This window comes from Microplitis mediator, chromosome 1 (genome assembly GCF_029852145.1).
Source record: "Microplitis mediator isolate UGA2020A chromosome 1, iyMicMedi2.1, whole genome shotgun sequence".
Taxonomy (NCBI): Eukaryota; Metazoa; Arthropoda; class Insecta; order Hymenoptera; family Braconidae; genus Microplitis; species Microplitis mediator.
This window is the reverse complement of record NC_079969.1, coordinates 10,261,588-10,279,611: the sequence shown is the minus strand read 5'-3', so window position 1 is coordinate 10,279,611 and position 18,024 is coordinate 10,261,588. Positions and strand designations below refer to the sequence as shown.

Here is an 18,024-nt window from a genome sequence, read left to right as displayed (position 1 = left end):
TCGCTATAGCGACTACCGACTGCTCTATGCAAGAATGTCATTGGGTACCTGGATTTAAAAGTTTCTGATTCGTTTGCTCCTTCGTTTCACCCATTACTACAAACTGTATTGCTTTAACCTACTTCTGGACTAAACTATGTTCAAATGCAGTTACTATTTTTAAATTAAAGAAATTAATTATACTTGATTACTTTATTGCGCTCGAAATTATAGTTAAAATTTGTATTTACTTGTAATATAAATTAGAGGCAAACTAGTCAATTTACTGTACTAATGAGGATATTTTTTATAGAAAAATTTAATTTCTGACAAAATTATTTGTTATAATATTTGCCCTATCTCCAATATTTAACTCAAAATTTTAAATTAAAAATTTTTTCCTTCACAGTCTTAATATACTTTTTTTAGAGTTCATTAATTATTTGTAATTAAAATTGAAATGAAACTAGTGATTTTGTGGAAAAAATTATTAATACCTCTTTTGGGTAATATAAAATTTTTTGCGGAAAAAGGTCTTTTTTTTTACTTAAAACCCATAATTTAAATTTAAGACTGTATTTTAGAAGTGGGGAATTTATGAGTAAAAATTATTCACACATCTCATGAAATTTTGATAAACTCATACAGAAATAGTAAAGCGGCCATTTTGTCGCTTTTAGTAAATTTAAAAAAAAATTGAGAGCATGTTATAACCAGAGGACATAAATTCGAATCTATAAATTCATTAAAGGATATTTTTATTCGTAAAAATAAATGGAATAGCTGAAATGAATGAATAGTAAAGTAAAATGGTAATAGATTATACTTGAGAAATTTAAACAGGCGCCACTTCATCCATGAACAAGTACTATGTCACCAAAAATCTCTAGTATTTAGCGGGCAGACTGCCAAGTTAGTCGTGAAATTAAGCGCTAAGTTAAGTACAGATAAAAATAATATATTTTTAAGACTACCGACTGTTTGTCACTCACTTTTCGAAACTAATTTTATTTAAAAAATTTTTTATTTTTTTTTAATTGCAAAAAAATGCCTTCTGACAGTCAGACTGGAAGGGGGATTTCTTTAAAGACGTTCTAAAAAATTTTGTAAATTCATAATTAATAAATTTCTGAATAATGACGCAGCAGTGAGATTGAAAATTTTAACAGCGAAAAACTAATTTTCGCGAAAAATCATGAAAATTTCAAACAATCGTAACTTCTATACTAATCAACCGATTTAGTCCTTCTTCAAACTTGATCAAGATAATCGCCTACAAAACAAATCTAGAAAATTTCATTAAGATCCGATAAGAATTGTGAGCGCTATGCTGACGAAAAGACCGGTTGTATTACATATATATATACATTTTCGAACCGATGGTATTTTGGGGACCTACTTGACTAGTTATGATAGATTATGACAAAATCCATTGAAAAGTCCACCATGAGGACTAATGTAATAGCTAGATTTTCATAAAATTACATAACAATAAATTAAATAAATGGATTGCTGCTACTTGATTAATTTTATCAAGTTTCGTTATTTTAACTTATTTGATACTTGGACATAAAAAACTAATACAAATTCTTTATTAAGTTCTTGGATTGTCTTGCTGATGAAGTCAAAATATAATTGACAAAACGTCCAAATAATTATTGATTTAATTCTTTTACTCAACTTTGTCCAAATTCCTAAGATTAGTAATTATTGCATACCTCGAACGTGAAGCGGAAAGGTAGTGCTCTATTGTCACCAAATCAAAAAATCGTGATCTGCTCACTTTAAATCACTTCCACCAGCTTCATATTGCACTTATATAATAAAAAAAAGACACCAATAGCAAGAGGAGATTTCGGTTAAAACTCCTGACATAGTTGTAAGATTATTTGTTTTGATTATTATTAAAAGAAATTTAATTGAAAAAAATTTTACTTGGACGTCAGTTGGTCTGTATGGATGTAAACAAGATATCTTCCAAAAAACTCGATTTATCATTTTGATTTTTCTTTTACTAGCTTTCGATTTTAACCTTTAGGAACTCTTTCGAATTTTACTATTGTAAACCGTTCCGTTCATTAATATTTAAATAAAAATCCAAATCTGATGGTCTCAATTCATAACAAATCCCCGATTTTTTATCCACAATATATATTTATTTATCAGTTAGCGACAAAATCTATGAGCGACATCCACCAGAGAATTTGAATTAAATTAAAAATTAAATGTAATTAAGGTGATTTTTTTTTTTATTTTTTGCTATTAGTTATTTAACTATTTTTCTCAGTAGGTAAATAAGAATTGTCTGTATCGTAAACTGTCAAAAACTATTTCATGTTGATTAAACAGATAAAACTTTTTTTTCTCTTTAAAAGAAATACGTGGTTCAGTATACAATTAATAAAAGTAAATTTACTACTGAAAATAATGCATGATCGTTGGAGGTGTGCACTTTTGGATTTTCCAAATGCTTTTAGTAATGGCTAGATTTCTATGGACTCTACCTAAAAAAAAAATTTTAATCCCTACATATTACACATAAAAAAACGGTTTTCTTGGTGCAATAAATTTTTTGCATTATGAATTAAAAACAAAAATTTTTTTAGCCGAAAAGGGCGAGAAAATTTCCGATTTTAATTTATAATGCAAAAATTTTCATGAAGCATAAAAAATTCTTGCATCAAGAAATTATTTCTTTCTGTGTATATGAACTCTGTTTTATTAATCTATCATGCCAGGATTTCGAAGCCTCTATATAGGTTACCTGCGGTTATTCTCACCCGACCGTTTCAATCATATACGTATATAATATATTGACTAGTTTTTTATACCAGCAGTGTATTAGCATTTAAGTTTGTGTATAATAAGGATGTAACATTACCTGGCAAAGTTGACAGCTTGTTTGAACGACGTTTAAATATAATTTATCATTTTGTAAAATGAAATATATCACTTACCTGAAACATAAAAGAAAAAATAAATGATATTAATAAATAATTATTATCATCAATAGATATATATATATAAAATAATATTTATCCTTGGTCATAAATCCTGTTTTATTAATATAAATACAGAAATAGATTCAGCAAACCGTTGCAAACATTGCGTGACGAATATTCTGGTCTTATTAGAAAATAAACTGTATAATAAAGATAGATAATGACCCATTACGTCCGATACCGTATAGATATATATACGTTCATAGATTTGTTTAGTTGTTATTTATTATTTTCTTAAAAGTTGTGATAAATATTTTTGTAAACAAGAGCAAAGAAATTTAAATAGAGAAAAATGATGGAGGAAAAAGTTGTAGGAAATTTTGTCGTCAATAAAAAAGATACTAATTATTTTTCAGTAAAATCGATAGTTTAGTTATAATTTTAATTAATGAATTAGTGGGAAGAAATTTGAGGGCTATTTTTTATAGAAATTTATGAGCTTAATATTTGAAATCGGGTAAAAATTATGATAAACAATTTTGTAGGAAATTGAATTCTTTATGAAAAATTTTGTGATTCACACGCCGGTTATTTGGACACTCGACAGTTTCGCTGATCGATTTTAAAATTAAACTATCGATAGTATTGTCAAATATGTCCACTTGACACTTTCAATTTGATAAATATGGAAATAAAATTTGTTTTTTTATTAAAAATGTGTCTGTTTGATGCATTGGTTGAGGTTGTCCGATGTAAAAATGAGTATCAATACGTTATGGGTTTGAAGTAGCTGAGAAAATAAAATAAAGGACCAAGAAAATAGAGTATAAAGGAATGAGCTGAGGAGAGCTGAGTTGAGTCAAGTTGAATCGAGTCGGGAGCTGTGGGGAGTAGGCGACTAGGGAATCAGACGCGTTTTTCATTTATTTTCCGATCGAACGCTCGACATATGTATTTTCCGAAGGATATTTTCCGCTAGGACGAAACTTTGTACTACGCCGGCGGTGGTGCACGGGGTTAAAGTCTTGGCTGGAGAATCTAACGGGGACCACGGGGACAGAGTAAAAAAAATAATAATAACAATATATATATAAAACAAAGAAAATATGAGGAAATATGTAAGCAATATTTTTATGTTTTTGTGGTTTTCCTCAGTAGTAAAACAATTCCTTTGAGAACACCTTATTTAATGTTGTTGTTTTTCTTTTTATTCTTTTTCCGTTGGTTTTATTATTTTTTCAATTGTTTTTAAATTTGTCTTTGATGCAATTACAGTTCAGCCAAAATTGTCATTGTAAAATATTTTCTAAGGTAAAAATAAGTAAAACGGAAATTTAAAAAAAATTTTAAGATAAAATGGATAGAATAAAAAAATTAAGTTGGGGGTAAAATGGACAGGGTAGAAAAATTGATTTATAGGGGTAAAATTTAGAGTAAATAAGTTTTTTATATGATCAGAGTAATTCAAAAATAAATAAATTAATTAATAAATGATATGTAAATATGAAATAAACAGAAATATAAGTTAGGTAAATGTCGAGATGTAAAATATAGGATGTATCGTAGACTAGAGTCTACTAGACCATTAAAACAACCCATTAGAAAGCCAAACATGAGATAACGAACATTAGCCACACAGCAGCTACCACATTAGCTACACAAACGACACGGAAATCTGTTTCACGATGTACTTACACCAACAACAAATAAAAGACCCTTTTTTTGTTTTATTCAGATAACACTTCATTTTAATTCATGAACTGAATTTAAATAATTTTTACAAGTTTATGAAATATTAATAGAAAAAAATAAAGTTACTTGAAATATCACTTTGACAAATATCCAAATTACTGACTTGGCATTTGCACTTATGTGTCATAAAAGCTAAGTAGCTCATTTAATTATTCAACTAATTGCGCAAATATTTATTTTCTACTTCAATTGTACTTGGAGTTACGCCATCATTACTCGAGTTATTATTTTATTATTTAATTCAAACTTTTGTTTATTTATTAATTACTTAAAGAAAAAAAAACCATTCGGCGACCGAATTAGAAGTGAATTTCTCGTTATTCATGTATTAGTTTTCGAACTTTCCAGTAAAAATGAACTAAAAAACAGATTTTTTCATTATTCTGTATGAATTTCGAAGCCATAAAAGGTATTAAAAAAATTCATCAAAAAATCCACCATGAGCACAATTGCAATAGCCAGATTTCTAAGAAATCTACTAGAAAAAAAAAATAAAAAAATTTTTACCTCGATCTCACAGTTTTTAAAAAAAATTCATAAGAAGCATTATTAGGTGCCGTTCATTAAACATGTCACGCAAAATGTTACCTTTTTAGACTTCCTCCCTCTTTGTCACGCTATGCCAAGTTTACTGCGATCCCCCTACTAATATTGCGTCACAAATGATAGACCCCCTCCCATTATGAAATAGAATTTAAAAAAAAACCGAGAGAAAAATTTGCAACATTGTTTGATGAGCCGCGAACATCACGTTTCTTCAGACACCTCGACCCCCCTTGTCGCAGTAAGCGACACCCCCTCTTCCCCCATAAGCGCGAACGTCTTTTATGAACGCTCAGAGAGGAAAGTACGGCGGGCCCAGACTTGGCCCAAGTATGTAGAACCTTGGGCCGAGCTTGTAAGCCAGCCTTGGTAGAAGTCTGGAATGATAACACAGGGCCAGTCCTGATTGCTAGACCTGGCCCATGCTTGGTTGCCAGTCCGGGCTCAGGCTTCGTTGCCAGATCTGGCCCATACATCGAAGAAACAAATAAATTTAATTAAAACAAATTTGATTATTATTAACCTCGTAGTTACCAAGCTCGGGTAATCATTGTAACGGCCAAGGCTAGGTTACCCAGTCCTGGCCCAAGGCTAGGTTGCCATTGAATGGTCAAGGCTAGGTTACCCAGTCTTGGCCCAAGCCCGGGTAATCATTGTAACGGCCAGGACTGAGAACCCAATCTTGAGCCAAGCATGGGCCAATATAGGTGTGCCAAAGTTAGGTTACCCAGTGCTGGGCCAAGTAGGGCCTCGTCGTTCAACTCTGGCAGCTCCTGCATGGGCGATCAATTACTGAAAATTTAATTCTCTAGAATTTTATCTCAACACAGTTTTATCGTAGCCTTGATAGTTTACCAAAAATTTAAATTAAAATATTAGTATATTTTTTAACCCGTCACAAAATTCCAATTTAATTTTTTTTCATAATAATAAAAAAGAAAAATATCTCGTATAAATTGAAGCATTTTTTTTTATCAATTTATAATTTATCAAAGAGATTTTTCCGTTAAATTAAAAATTCTCTACAGCGTAAATAATATTAAAAATTAATTTTAATTTACGCTTTTACTTGTTTTAAAATAAATATTATCAAAAATATATTAAATACTGCGAGAAATTTTTAATCAAATAAACGTAACGTTGTAATTAATAAAAAATTTATCGGGATTACATTTATTATTTATTGCCGGCAAATAAATTTTAATATATTCCACCAGTGGATTATTGATTGAAAAACGAATAATATATATATATATATATATATATATATATATATATATATATATATATATATATATATATTTTTTTTTCTTTCTTTAAATTACAATAATGAAAACATATTTTGATATTAAAAATAAAAAAAGTCGAGTATGTATATTTGAAAAAAAAAGACAAAAAAAAATATATATATGGAAGGTTGTATGGGTTTTGTTGTTAATTTAAACCCGTCTCGACCTAGGAAGGTACTGGGGCGTTGATACAGACTCTGAAAAAGCCGGATCTCTGAGCCGTACGCGTTCGGCATTGCCGGATTTTGGTGGTTTACAGTGTTACGTGCTACGGTTAACAGAAAAGGCCGAAGAGGATTTTAATCCTTTGATCCAAAACCAACTGTTATATATACATATATTTATATACAGATTATTTTAAACTTTTAAATATTTCACCTCTCGTGATGAATTTTTTTTCATTTAAAAAAAAAAAAAGGATTTTGGTGTCCATTCGATGCCAGTCAACTTTTTTTTTATAAAAAAACATTTTCATTTTATCTTTGATTACGAGTAAAGCAGTAGACTTATTACATAAATGACCTCATACTTTTTGATAGAGAATTCTCTATAAAAAAAATTTAAATTTTCTGTAACTGAAATTTTAAATTAAAATGAATTTACATGAAAAGTGATAGAGATCTTTTATAGGAAATAAAATTTTGAAAAATTTTGTTAATGAAAATTTTTCGCCGTATCTTTGATTGCTGAGCCAAAAAAGTACTTATAGATAAAGATATAGTTTGCGTTAACAGATACTTGGATACTACAAGGACCGCATATACCACGGAAATGTAAATCGAGGGACATTTAACCAAACAGTATGGTCTGTTGGGAAGCATTGAACACTAGACACTAGACACTAGGTACTGTACCATCGGTTTGGATACCAGATGTATGGATGGGATACGAACACTACAGAGTGCTAGTGGTTCAAGGGGCACCAAGTCCAACCTGACTTAATGGCTATTCTCTTGATGCAATTTGTCTTGCTGCCCTAAATGTCCACTTTGGTCTCCGGACTCTGGACTCTAGACTCTAGATTCTGGATTACGTGATTTCCTAAATCGTTAGTTAAACACTAATTTTATTATTTTTAGTCTTCTAACCCAAAAAAAAATCTTTGACGTCATTTGAAAAAAAAAAAAATCACCCAACTCACTTATAAAAAATTTTAAGCCGCAGTAACAATTCAGAGAATTTGATAAATAAATAATAAAAAAAAATTTTTTAATTTCTTAATTAAAAATTAAAAGTTCTAATTAATCTATTAGGGATACGATAAAAATGTATTAGAACAAAATTGTAGAGGATTAAATTGTCTATAAAAAAGTGTATGATCACTTTCGACGTAAGCCCGATAGTTATCAGAATAAAGAGGTTGCCGTGCGGAAAAAAAAAAAAAAAAAAATGTGAGACTATAATTTTCAAATAATTCCATTAGCTGGAAGTAGATGACAAAGAGGATAAATAAAAGTAAGCAAGAAGCTAAGTTGGCTATTAATTTGCATCGAGGCGCTAAGTATAGTGTGCAAAATAGTTGGTTAGCTGCTTCAGCCCGAGTGTTTACAGCATAGTCAGTGAGTGAGCCTGGTGGTATGCGGATTGTATCTTGGGGTCCAGTAATGGGACGAGCATCCGGTCTAATAAATTCACCGCTGGCACTCATCCTACTCCCTTAAAACTTTTATTATATTTTATTATTATTATCATGATTCTCTCTTATCATTCTGCGATCGCGAATCTAGCAAGATATTTAATCGAGAAGCATCCAAGCAAATTTTGAGCGATGAATGCCAAACTATAGTGTACGACAATGACAACAAGTAAGAGTAGACTGGAACCAGGATGAGAGTTTTAGCTAGAGCTGGAACTGGGGTTGGAGCTTGAGTATGATTGTAAGGGAGGCTGGAACGTAATAAGGAAAGTTTAAGCGCGGTCGACTCACTGTCCTCGGCGTGCCAGTGATGTCGTCGGGTTTTTGCTGACAAACGTTAATTGCGTTCCACTTGAGCGCGTGGATTCGTCGAAAAAGAGTTGAGGGAGTTTTACTCAACTCAACTCAGCTCAACTCACTCACTCACTGGTAGGTGGTAAGAAGAGACGGAATTGGAGACGAAGATGGAGATGGAGCTATGGATCCTTGTGGAAAATTCATGGAAAAAGCTCTGCTCTGTAAAATTTAATTAGCGAACCTGGGATCTATATACGTACATTGTTGGATAGAAGTGCTTTTCATAGTTATCGTATTCATGTTCTGTAGAAATACCGACCAAATACCTCGGATTTCAATCTGACAGATTTTAATCTGTTAAGTTTTAAGGGTTATTAAAATTGTTATTAATATTATATGATAATGCTGGTGTGAAATCGTGCTTTATTACTAGTTTAATTAGATACATATATCTATACCAAAAATATACATATTTTGAATTAATATGACTTTATTATAATAATAAAATTCAAATAATTTTTAAATAAAAATTCTGGATAAAGTATTGGAGATAAGAAAAAATTTATCAGAAACAAATTTATAGGAAATTAAATTTTCTAAAAAAAGGTCTTCGTGTATTTTTACATTAACTCAATAATTCAGACCCCGGGAAGTAAAAAAGATAAATCTGAACTGTAATAAAAATTTAATAACCAAAAGTATATCATATAAAAAAAATAATTTAGCTCATAAATTTATTCATCACTAAGTGTATGATTTTATTTAAATAAAATAAAAAAGTTGAAATAAATGTATTCTGGTATATTTACAATATCACCGAGTTTTATAAATTCAATGTAGATACATAAAACACTTGTAAATATTTATGAGAAAATAATGGGTGGGATAATATCGTCGAATATGTCGGATCGACCGCAAATAACCTGTAAATAGATGGGATACTGATGCCGGTACCAATATCGACACACACACACTCTGATACTCTAACACACTCGCGTAGGGAAATATCGAGATACAGAATACGTGAGAATGTGTGCTGTTATAAAGGGCATACGTTGGGACTGGATACTGCGGGTGTGTTGGCCACGATGTAATTATACGATAAAGTTAATGTACGGTTGTCAGGGTAACCGGCGCTATAGTACCAGCTATAGATATGTAGCCTGTCTTTAGCTTCTGGTGGATGTTTAAGGTCTTGGTTTGCTGCAAGACTAGACTAGACTAGACTAGACTAGAGAAGAGAAGAGAAGAGCAAACCAACGGAGATGTGTAACAGGTGCCAGTAAGTTTGTGAACACGATGTCATGTGTGCTATACCTTGGATTGGTTTCTAGTTCGGGAGGCAAACCTTAAAGTTAAAACCTAAAAGCTTAAATCTGTAGGTGAAGCAGAAGCTAAAGCTAAAAGCTCTCGCTAAGAGCTGGCTCGCGTCTCGTTGAGACGATAAGAACACATTTATCTTTAAATTTATCTAACCAAACGCTGGAGGTCGAAGGACATTGGTGTAAATAATTGATTAGAGTTTATCGCGATCACTTAATTTCCTGAGGTGAATGATAAATAAAATAAAATATTTACAAGATCTCCGGGGAGTGTAAATGTAAATAATAAAAATTGAATAGTAAAATAGTTTGTTAATTTAGTTAGATAGTTAATCTTTTAGTAACGGTAGCTGATTGGAAATTAATTACTTGTATCGTGTAATCTGCATATGCAAATTGCTGAGCGGTTGAGAGCTCAGAGTATAAAGACTGGGTACGGGGGAGGACCAAAGCTTACGAGATGTCTCGAACGTGACAAGGTGGTAGGCTAAAATTATTTGACGATTTATTATTGTTATTAAGGTTATACTGAGTAAAAATATCTTGACAGGGTATGAATATTAATTTGTGTATTATGAATATATACGATGTATTATGGATAAATAAATATATAGATAAATTAATTTGGTCAAGATACGAGAGTATAAAGAATAATTTCTTACGCAATTTATTTTATTATTTTTATCGGCTTTGAACTAACAAAAATTATAAATTCAAATAATCATATAATAAAGAGGAGATGAAAAGTATATGAGCCTCTTTTCCGAACGCTGAATTGGCTAAAGACAGTATAAAAATAGGGAAAGGGGGCGCAAAACGGGGTACCCCCAAAATTTTATAAAAAAAATTTTTATTTTTCAAATGTTTTTTAAACACTCTAAAATCACTTTTGAAAATATAATTGAGCATTATTTTGAATTTTTTTTTGTTAAACTTTTTCAAAAATCGATTGTCAGTCGAAAACTATTAATGACTTTTGTTTTCTGATAAAAACTATTAAAAAATTGTAAAATATAATTTTTCTTCATGTAAATTACTTACAAAAAAATTTAACAATCAAATTCATTTAAAATCCAGAAATTTTTTTTTTACCTTCTGAGTCCTCGAAAACTTGTTATTTCCTCAAGTACTCCGTTTTGCCTCTCCCTCCCCTATATATAATTTACAGAACAATACACTAAAAAAATCGGGAGTAAATTCAAAGGGATTACGGATTTTATTTCAATCCGCATTCACTCCGAATTGAAGTTTCGATATTAAAATAAACTCCCCTTCGGAGTTAAATTTCACTCCAAGGGGATTAAATAAATGAACAGTCATCCGCATTCAGTGAGGATTTATTCTGTGTTCACTCCGAAAATTTTTTACAGTGTATATATATGTAAATAAATAAATATATAAAAAGCGACATACGCACGAAACATGAGCTCTAGTCTTTTAATAATTTACGAGTTAATTTTTTCGATGTATATTATCTACGGATTGTTAAAGATGCAATTGACGATAATAAACACGTAATAAAAGTTTAAAAGGTATTAATTTGGTGTGACATTGACTAAGTATAAAGAGGAAGTGGTGGTCAGTTAAGAAGCAAGCACACGAGTCCTGAGCTGCATCTTTTCTTCTTTTTATACTTTTTCTTCTTCTTCTTCTACTTGTTCTTATGTGTGTATTTTTTTCTGTTTTTATTTTTCTTATTCATGAATGCTAGAATGTGCTGTTAGTGCTGGTGCCAGGGCTGCTGATGGTAGTGCTGGTGGTGTTGGTGATGGTGTGCAGCACGGTAGCGCATGAGAGAAGCGATAAAGTTGTATCTATCTCCCTGTTATCTTTGTCGTAATTCCTGGGAGTCGTGTCGCGCGACGGCATGCGAGAATGGGTACGGTCAGTATATATATTTTAATGGTCACATTTCTGCGCGCAACCAGAGTTCTAGGACTCACTCACTCACTCACTCACTCATTCTCTTGCTCTATCTTTCTCTTGGTCTCTTACCTCAACAACCACTTCACTTTACCTCCGCGACTCAGGTCTTGGTCTTGGGTATTGGTCTTGATGTTAGTTTACTAACACCAACTGATCTTGGGTACACTAACATTAATACTAACTAAACGATGTACCAAGTTTTCTCGCGGTTCAAGTGTTTTGATTATACACTTCGTCAAGTTTATTTTATACATATATACACATACTATTTAATTTATTGTAATTACATTATAATAAAATAAATATTTAGAATCCATTTAATTCAATTTATAGTTTATAAAATAAATAAATTTTTGAATATTTATATAATTTTTTTGTTACAAAAAAAAATAAATATATATATGTATGTTTAATAAATTGAATTTAAACCATTAATAAAAAATTTTTTATTCGCTTGTCAACATTATTGTCCGGACAACTGACGTCCATCAAACATCGGCGTACACGATAAATGACCATTAAAATGTAGTATTCTCCTGTCATTTATTTTTAATGTCACAATATTTCACGTGATAAATTTTACATTTATTGACACCCATTTTAATTAACTTACTGAAAAATAAATAAATTACCATCGGTAATCAAATCTATTGTAAATGTCAATTAAATTTAAGCCAACAAGCTCACTTATTTAAAGAAAATAAATATATATAGATAAAATATTAATTAATATTTAAAAATAATAAATATGTAAAATATTTAAAAATTTTACGATCGAACGATAATTGGCAATTTGCAAATGGATTGGGGCAAATAACCAATGAATAATTAAAGTTTGTGTATTACTGGCATTTCTTTAAACCCATAGCTCTAGTTCTACCTCTGGCTCTACCTCTATCTCTACCTCTGGCTCTACCTCTATCTCTACCTCTACCTTTCCCTCTGCCTACAAATACAAGGGATTTACTACCACAAGTACAATCTACAACTCTACTAAACTCTTACTCAAGTTGAGGGGAAATAAAAGTAGGATACAACTCTTCGCTCGGTGATTCCTCTCTCAGTAGATATCAGGGACAACAGTTTTTCCCTCATAGTTTCCCTCTTATAACTTAGTATAAATCTCAAGGGAAATTTTAACCGTACTAGCAGATGTTAAAAGACCAACTTGGACTCTGTGACTTTTATTGTTTTTCTTTTATCTCTTTATAGTTACTTTTTATATATAGATTTTTTTTATCATTAAATCAACTTAAAACCAATTTAATTCAATAAAGTTTTAAAAAAAATCCAACTCCAATAAACAAGTTATTCATTTTTATTTCATGTCGGCTTAAAAATTCAATTTCAATTTCTGAGATAAATTTTCATTTTTTTAATTAATCGAATTTGAAATTAAAAATCGGGTACGACGATCCTCCTAAACCGCTAATTATTTTTTGTGGTTCCAGAGCATCGAGTAAATTTTTTTTTTTTTTATTTATCTCGAACAAAAATTTATCGAAATTTTGATATCAAAAATTTGCTGATTTTTTACGGCAAATTATTGAGCGGATCCGCCGTATGTCGGTCTACTTTAAATCGAGAATCATAAAATTTAAATATTTATTTTCAATTAAAACATCGGAGATATCAAAGTTCAACTTATCGATTTAAAAAATTCAATCTTTAATTGAACATTAAATCAATAAAAAATTTTGAATTAGTTTAATAATGTATTTCTTTTAAAAATTTAAAAAATTTAATTATCCTTCAAGTTAAATACACTGTAAAAAATTTGCGGAGTGGATGACTTTTTATTTATTTACTCCCCTTCAAAGGAACTTTACTCCGAAGGGAAGTTTCGGAAAATATTAATTTAAAAAAAATTACTAATACATAGTGAGCTTAAGTGTTTGATATTTTGACATTTATATCGAGTACGGGAATAATTACGAGCTCCCTTTCCATATACTGACGCGAAATTATTAAAAAAAATTATAAGCAGCTGATAATAAAACTTTCACGAATATAAGTCTACTGAGTCACAAACTGTCGTATGACTTGCATCAATTATATCACGAGATAACATTTTATATTGTACCGAAATATAAAACATTTCCATAAAAACTCTGTCACTATAAATATTCAATAATTTAATATTTTCACTACACACAAAAAAAAAATTCTCGACTGAAGGTAAATATTCTTGATTCAAGAAAATTTTTTTGGAGACCTAAATTTTCTCAGATAAAGTAGAAATCTTCTCCAACCAAGACGAATTCTCTTGGCTCAAGAAAATCTTGACTTGATTCCCGAAAACGTTTGTCTTCAAAAATATTTTCTTGACTCAAGATATCTGTTTTTTCTGTGTATGTATTATATATATGAAATTATAATTTAGTGAGTTACTAAAACATTTTATAAATTAAAAACATAATATTTTAAATTTAATTATTAATATTTAAATTAATTATTTATTGAAATAATTATGTATCTAATTAACAGCTGTTCCTATTAAAACTCCGGACCGGAGTGAATGCAGATTGAAATAAAAATCCGCGACACTCCGAAATCACTCCGCCTATGAAAAATTCCCTATTCGCGCCTTATGCGGAGCGATTTTTTTAAACTCCGGAACTCCAAGGAGTGAATTCGGATAAAAATAAAATCCGTATTCACTCCCGATTTTTTACAGGGTATCAAATTAATAATGCCATAATTTTTACTTATTTATTACTCAAGAAAATATACATTTTATTTTTTTCATTGTAAAATTCCACATTATAAAATAAGAATACAAAAAATGTATATTTAAGTAAACGCCTATTTCCTAAGAAACATAAGTTTTAAACCAATAGTATTTAATCTGTTGTACTAAAGTTATTACCCGCATTGTACGTGAATACATTCGTTGTTTATCAGTCACACAAGTTTATAAAGTTTATTGCGTCTGAGTGGATGATACACTCACTCTACCCTCTATATTACTACTAACACAGACTTTGATATAATATATACATCCAATATATACATATATGTATTTATTTATACTTGTACGTCGCACAAGAAACTTGTTTCAATGATAAATTAACATTAAGATTGATTACCCGAGAGGAAGTACACGATATCGTGAATATATATATTGTATTTTATATCAATGGCATTAAATAATTAAATTGAACAGAGACTGCACACGTAAGGAGTAAGGATGAATAGTAAAGATCAAAGTTCTCGTCGGATATAACGAAAAAATTATTACGTGATTTGCTTGAGTATATCGAGATGCTGTATTATAATCTAGGAAGTTGCACCACTCTGTTAGTGGGATTTCTCTCGATAGCCATGATCGATTTTTCTTATTCTTCAGCACAAGAGCAAACTCTTTGCTGACTATTACTGAGAATATATATTTATATATATAAATATAAAGATCGTACATATCGTGAGTTGGCACGCGACGGAAAGAGAGAAAAATAATACCCGGAGATTTACACTCAACACGCGATCTAGAACCAACTTAACGACTATTCTCATATTTTTTATTAATTCAACACATTCCAGATAAATAAACTAAATTAATTAATTTTTTTAATTCCAGCTCTGCAAATTATGCAAACGCAACAAAAGTATGCGAGTTATCAGACATGGACCGTCTGACTATTGCCGGGTCAAGTGCATTCCAAACTTCAAAAGGATTTGATTACTTGGAGAATCACTGCGTTGATGAACCAGTTAAACTTTGTGAATTCAAGAAACTTACTGGTCGCATACTGAAAACAGTTGATTCTGTTCATCAAGACATTGCTACTTCTGATGAATGCCGCGAATTGTGTCTCAATTCACCCTTCCGGTGCCATTCTTACGATTATGGTGACACTGGTGACATGGTATGCCGACTGAGTCATCATGCACGTGCAACACTCTCTGATATCCAGGTAAAAATATTATATAATATAATATAAAAATTCAGCGGCTTATATCTGGACGCTATTAAATTTAAACTAATTGTAGGAACCATATCTTGATGTACCGGAAGCCTCAACGTACGAACTGAGCTCATGCTACAACGTGACAATAGACTGCAGAGCTGGTGACATGGTGGCACGGATCCAAACAAGCAAACTCTTCAACGGCAAGGTTTACGCAAAGGGCTCGCCAAACTCGTGCGTCAAGGACATTAAAGGAGCACTTGAATTCGAGTTGCGTATGGCGTACGACGATCTCGAGTGCAATGTCAGATCACAGGGACTTGGTCGTTATCTAAATGACGTTGTGATCCAGCATCACGATACAATCGTGACCAGTTCGGACCTCGGATTGGCCGTCACCTGCCAGTACGATTTAACAAACAAAACGGTCTCCAACGAAGTCGACTTGGGTGTCCAAGGAGACATTACGCCAGCTCTATACGAAGAAGTTATAGTTGACTCACCCAATGTTGCGATGAAAATAACAGATCGTAATGGCAATGACGGTATGCCCTCAGCTGAAGTTGGCGATCCCCTGGCACTTAAGTTCGAGATACTCGATCCAAATAGCCCCTATGAAATATTTGTCCGCGAGCTCGTCGCCATGGACGGGGTTGACTCCAGCGAAATTGTCCTTATCGATGCTAATGGATGCCCAACAGACCACGTTATCATGGGACCCCTCTATAAGGCCACCACCAACGGCAAGGTCAGTTGCTTTATTTTCTTACCAATTATTTTATCATAACTATCATCATATAACCTGTACCTGTACCAGTACCAGTACCAGTACCTCATTCTTTGTCTATCCATCTGCATATTTATCTCACATCCAAGGTAATATTACACTTATTATCGGCGCATGCTCCTCGTAAATGATGACAGTCAACAACTTGTCCAATCCGACAATCATTCTCTGACTATTATTATTATTATTATTGTTAATCGTTACTTCATCCTGGATGATCCAACCAGTCCACCAATCATTCACCGCTCTTAACTGCGCCATTTAAATTTATATGCCTTCAACGATTTATACCCGGCTTATATATTATTATTCACTGATTCTCTGCAAATTCTTTTTTAATTAAAGTCATAAATTTTTTACCAGAATATTTCAATAAACAAATCGCCAGATTTATTTTTTAAAAAAATATTTTAGTTTTACTTCGGAATTTAAATTATTTAGAAAGTCGGGTAAAATGTACCGCGTAAATATTATAATAATTTAAGGTAAAATGGACCGTATAAATACAAACTTTTAAAAGATGATAATTTTGAGCACTCGAGGCAAAATGGACCGTAATAATGAAATAATCCAATGTGTCCGTATTAGTATCGTCTATTAATTTATTATCTTTTTGTGTTAAATTTTATAGCCCGACAGAAATATAAACGGTAGGAAACGGCAGTGAAATGAAAGCGGTAGCCTTTCATCAGTTGGAATACCAAAATGACAAAGTATGCGCTTGGGAGTGGGAGGAAAAAGAGGGAGAAGAGAGATAGGGGGTGTATAGAGACAATCAAAAGCGGACAAAGAGTTAAACAAAGCAAATACACGGTCATAGATAGAGAGGAGAGACAAATAAAGGGTATTTTGCAGAACGATAAAATGTTATGCGTGGTAACGAGAACAGGAAGAAACATATGCAGCTTGACATCGATAAAATACGCGTTAGTGTAAAGGTTACCGCGTTGTGGCCGTTAAAAATAACGAGGCAAGTTGTTTTTATTAGCGGATACTTTAGAAAAAACGAGTTTACTTTTCGTTTGGTAGTTTGAAAGCTAGATAAATATTTCGGGGTACTCTTAGATGCCAGAGTTATCTTGGATTCACCAAACATTTAACAAATATAAATATAAATAAACAAAATAATGGTTATATATTACGAGTAGGAGCTCTATTTTCGAGTTTCCACTCAACTCAAGTCCAAAACCTACGTGGGTATGTCCGTCACGTAACAGACGCTAAAGCTGGGCAATACGTATAAAGAAAAGGGAACCAGATGAAAACGTCAAATTAAATTGCAATCATTTTTCAAACTAAAAGGCCCGAATAAAAAAAATAAATATTCTTTTTGCCCATTTCGTAGTTCAATTTTTAACAAAAAGTTTTTTGAGGAAAAGACAGATTCTCTATCTCGATAGAAAATCGTTAATTTGTGGGAATTAAATTAATCGGTAATTTATACGTGGGATAGGTTTTTAACATGAGTAATATAATCTCGTTGAAAGCTTCGATAAAATTTTCACCGACATTATAATCCACCCAGGAATCGGTTCAAGATGATTGATTGCCTTGCACATGTCTCCAGCGACCATTCATCACCGGGTTCGATATGCGCCCTTAGTTTATGTTTAATTTCCTACTGTTATTTATTTATACGC

The 18,024-nt window shown here is 31.5% G+C and overlaps 2 protein-coding genes across 4 annotated transcripts in view; one reads left to right on the top strand and one right to left on the bottom strand.

The window, feature by feature from the left end:
* The window catches only part of LOC130677536 (autophagy-related protein 16-1-like), a 193,613-nt gene that overhangs the window by 150,226 nt on the left and 25,363 nt on the right, over positions 1-18,024 (bottom strand). The window lies entirely within an intron of this gene.
* LOC130677521 (uncharacterized) overlaps positions 1-18,024 on the top strand; it is a 120,877-nt gene that overhangs the window by 97,373 nt on the left and 5,480 nt on the right. For both annotated transcript variants that reach the window (XM_057484308.1, XM_057484317.1), the window contains 2 exons: positions 15,267-15,603; positions 15,680-16,345. In XM_057484308.1, coding sequence (XP_057340291.1) covers positions 15,267-15,603; positions 15,680-16,345 — 1,003 coding nt within the window. The remainder of the gene's footprint in view (positions 1-15,266; positions 15,604-15,679; positions 16,346-18,024) is intronic.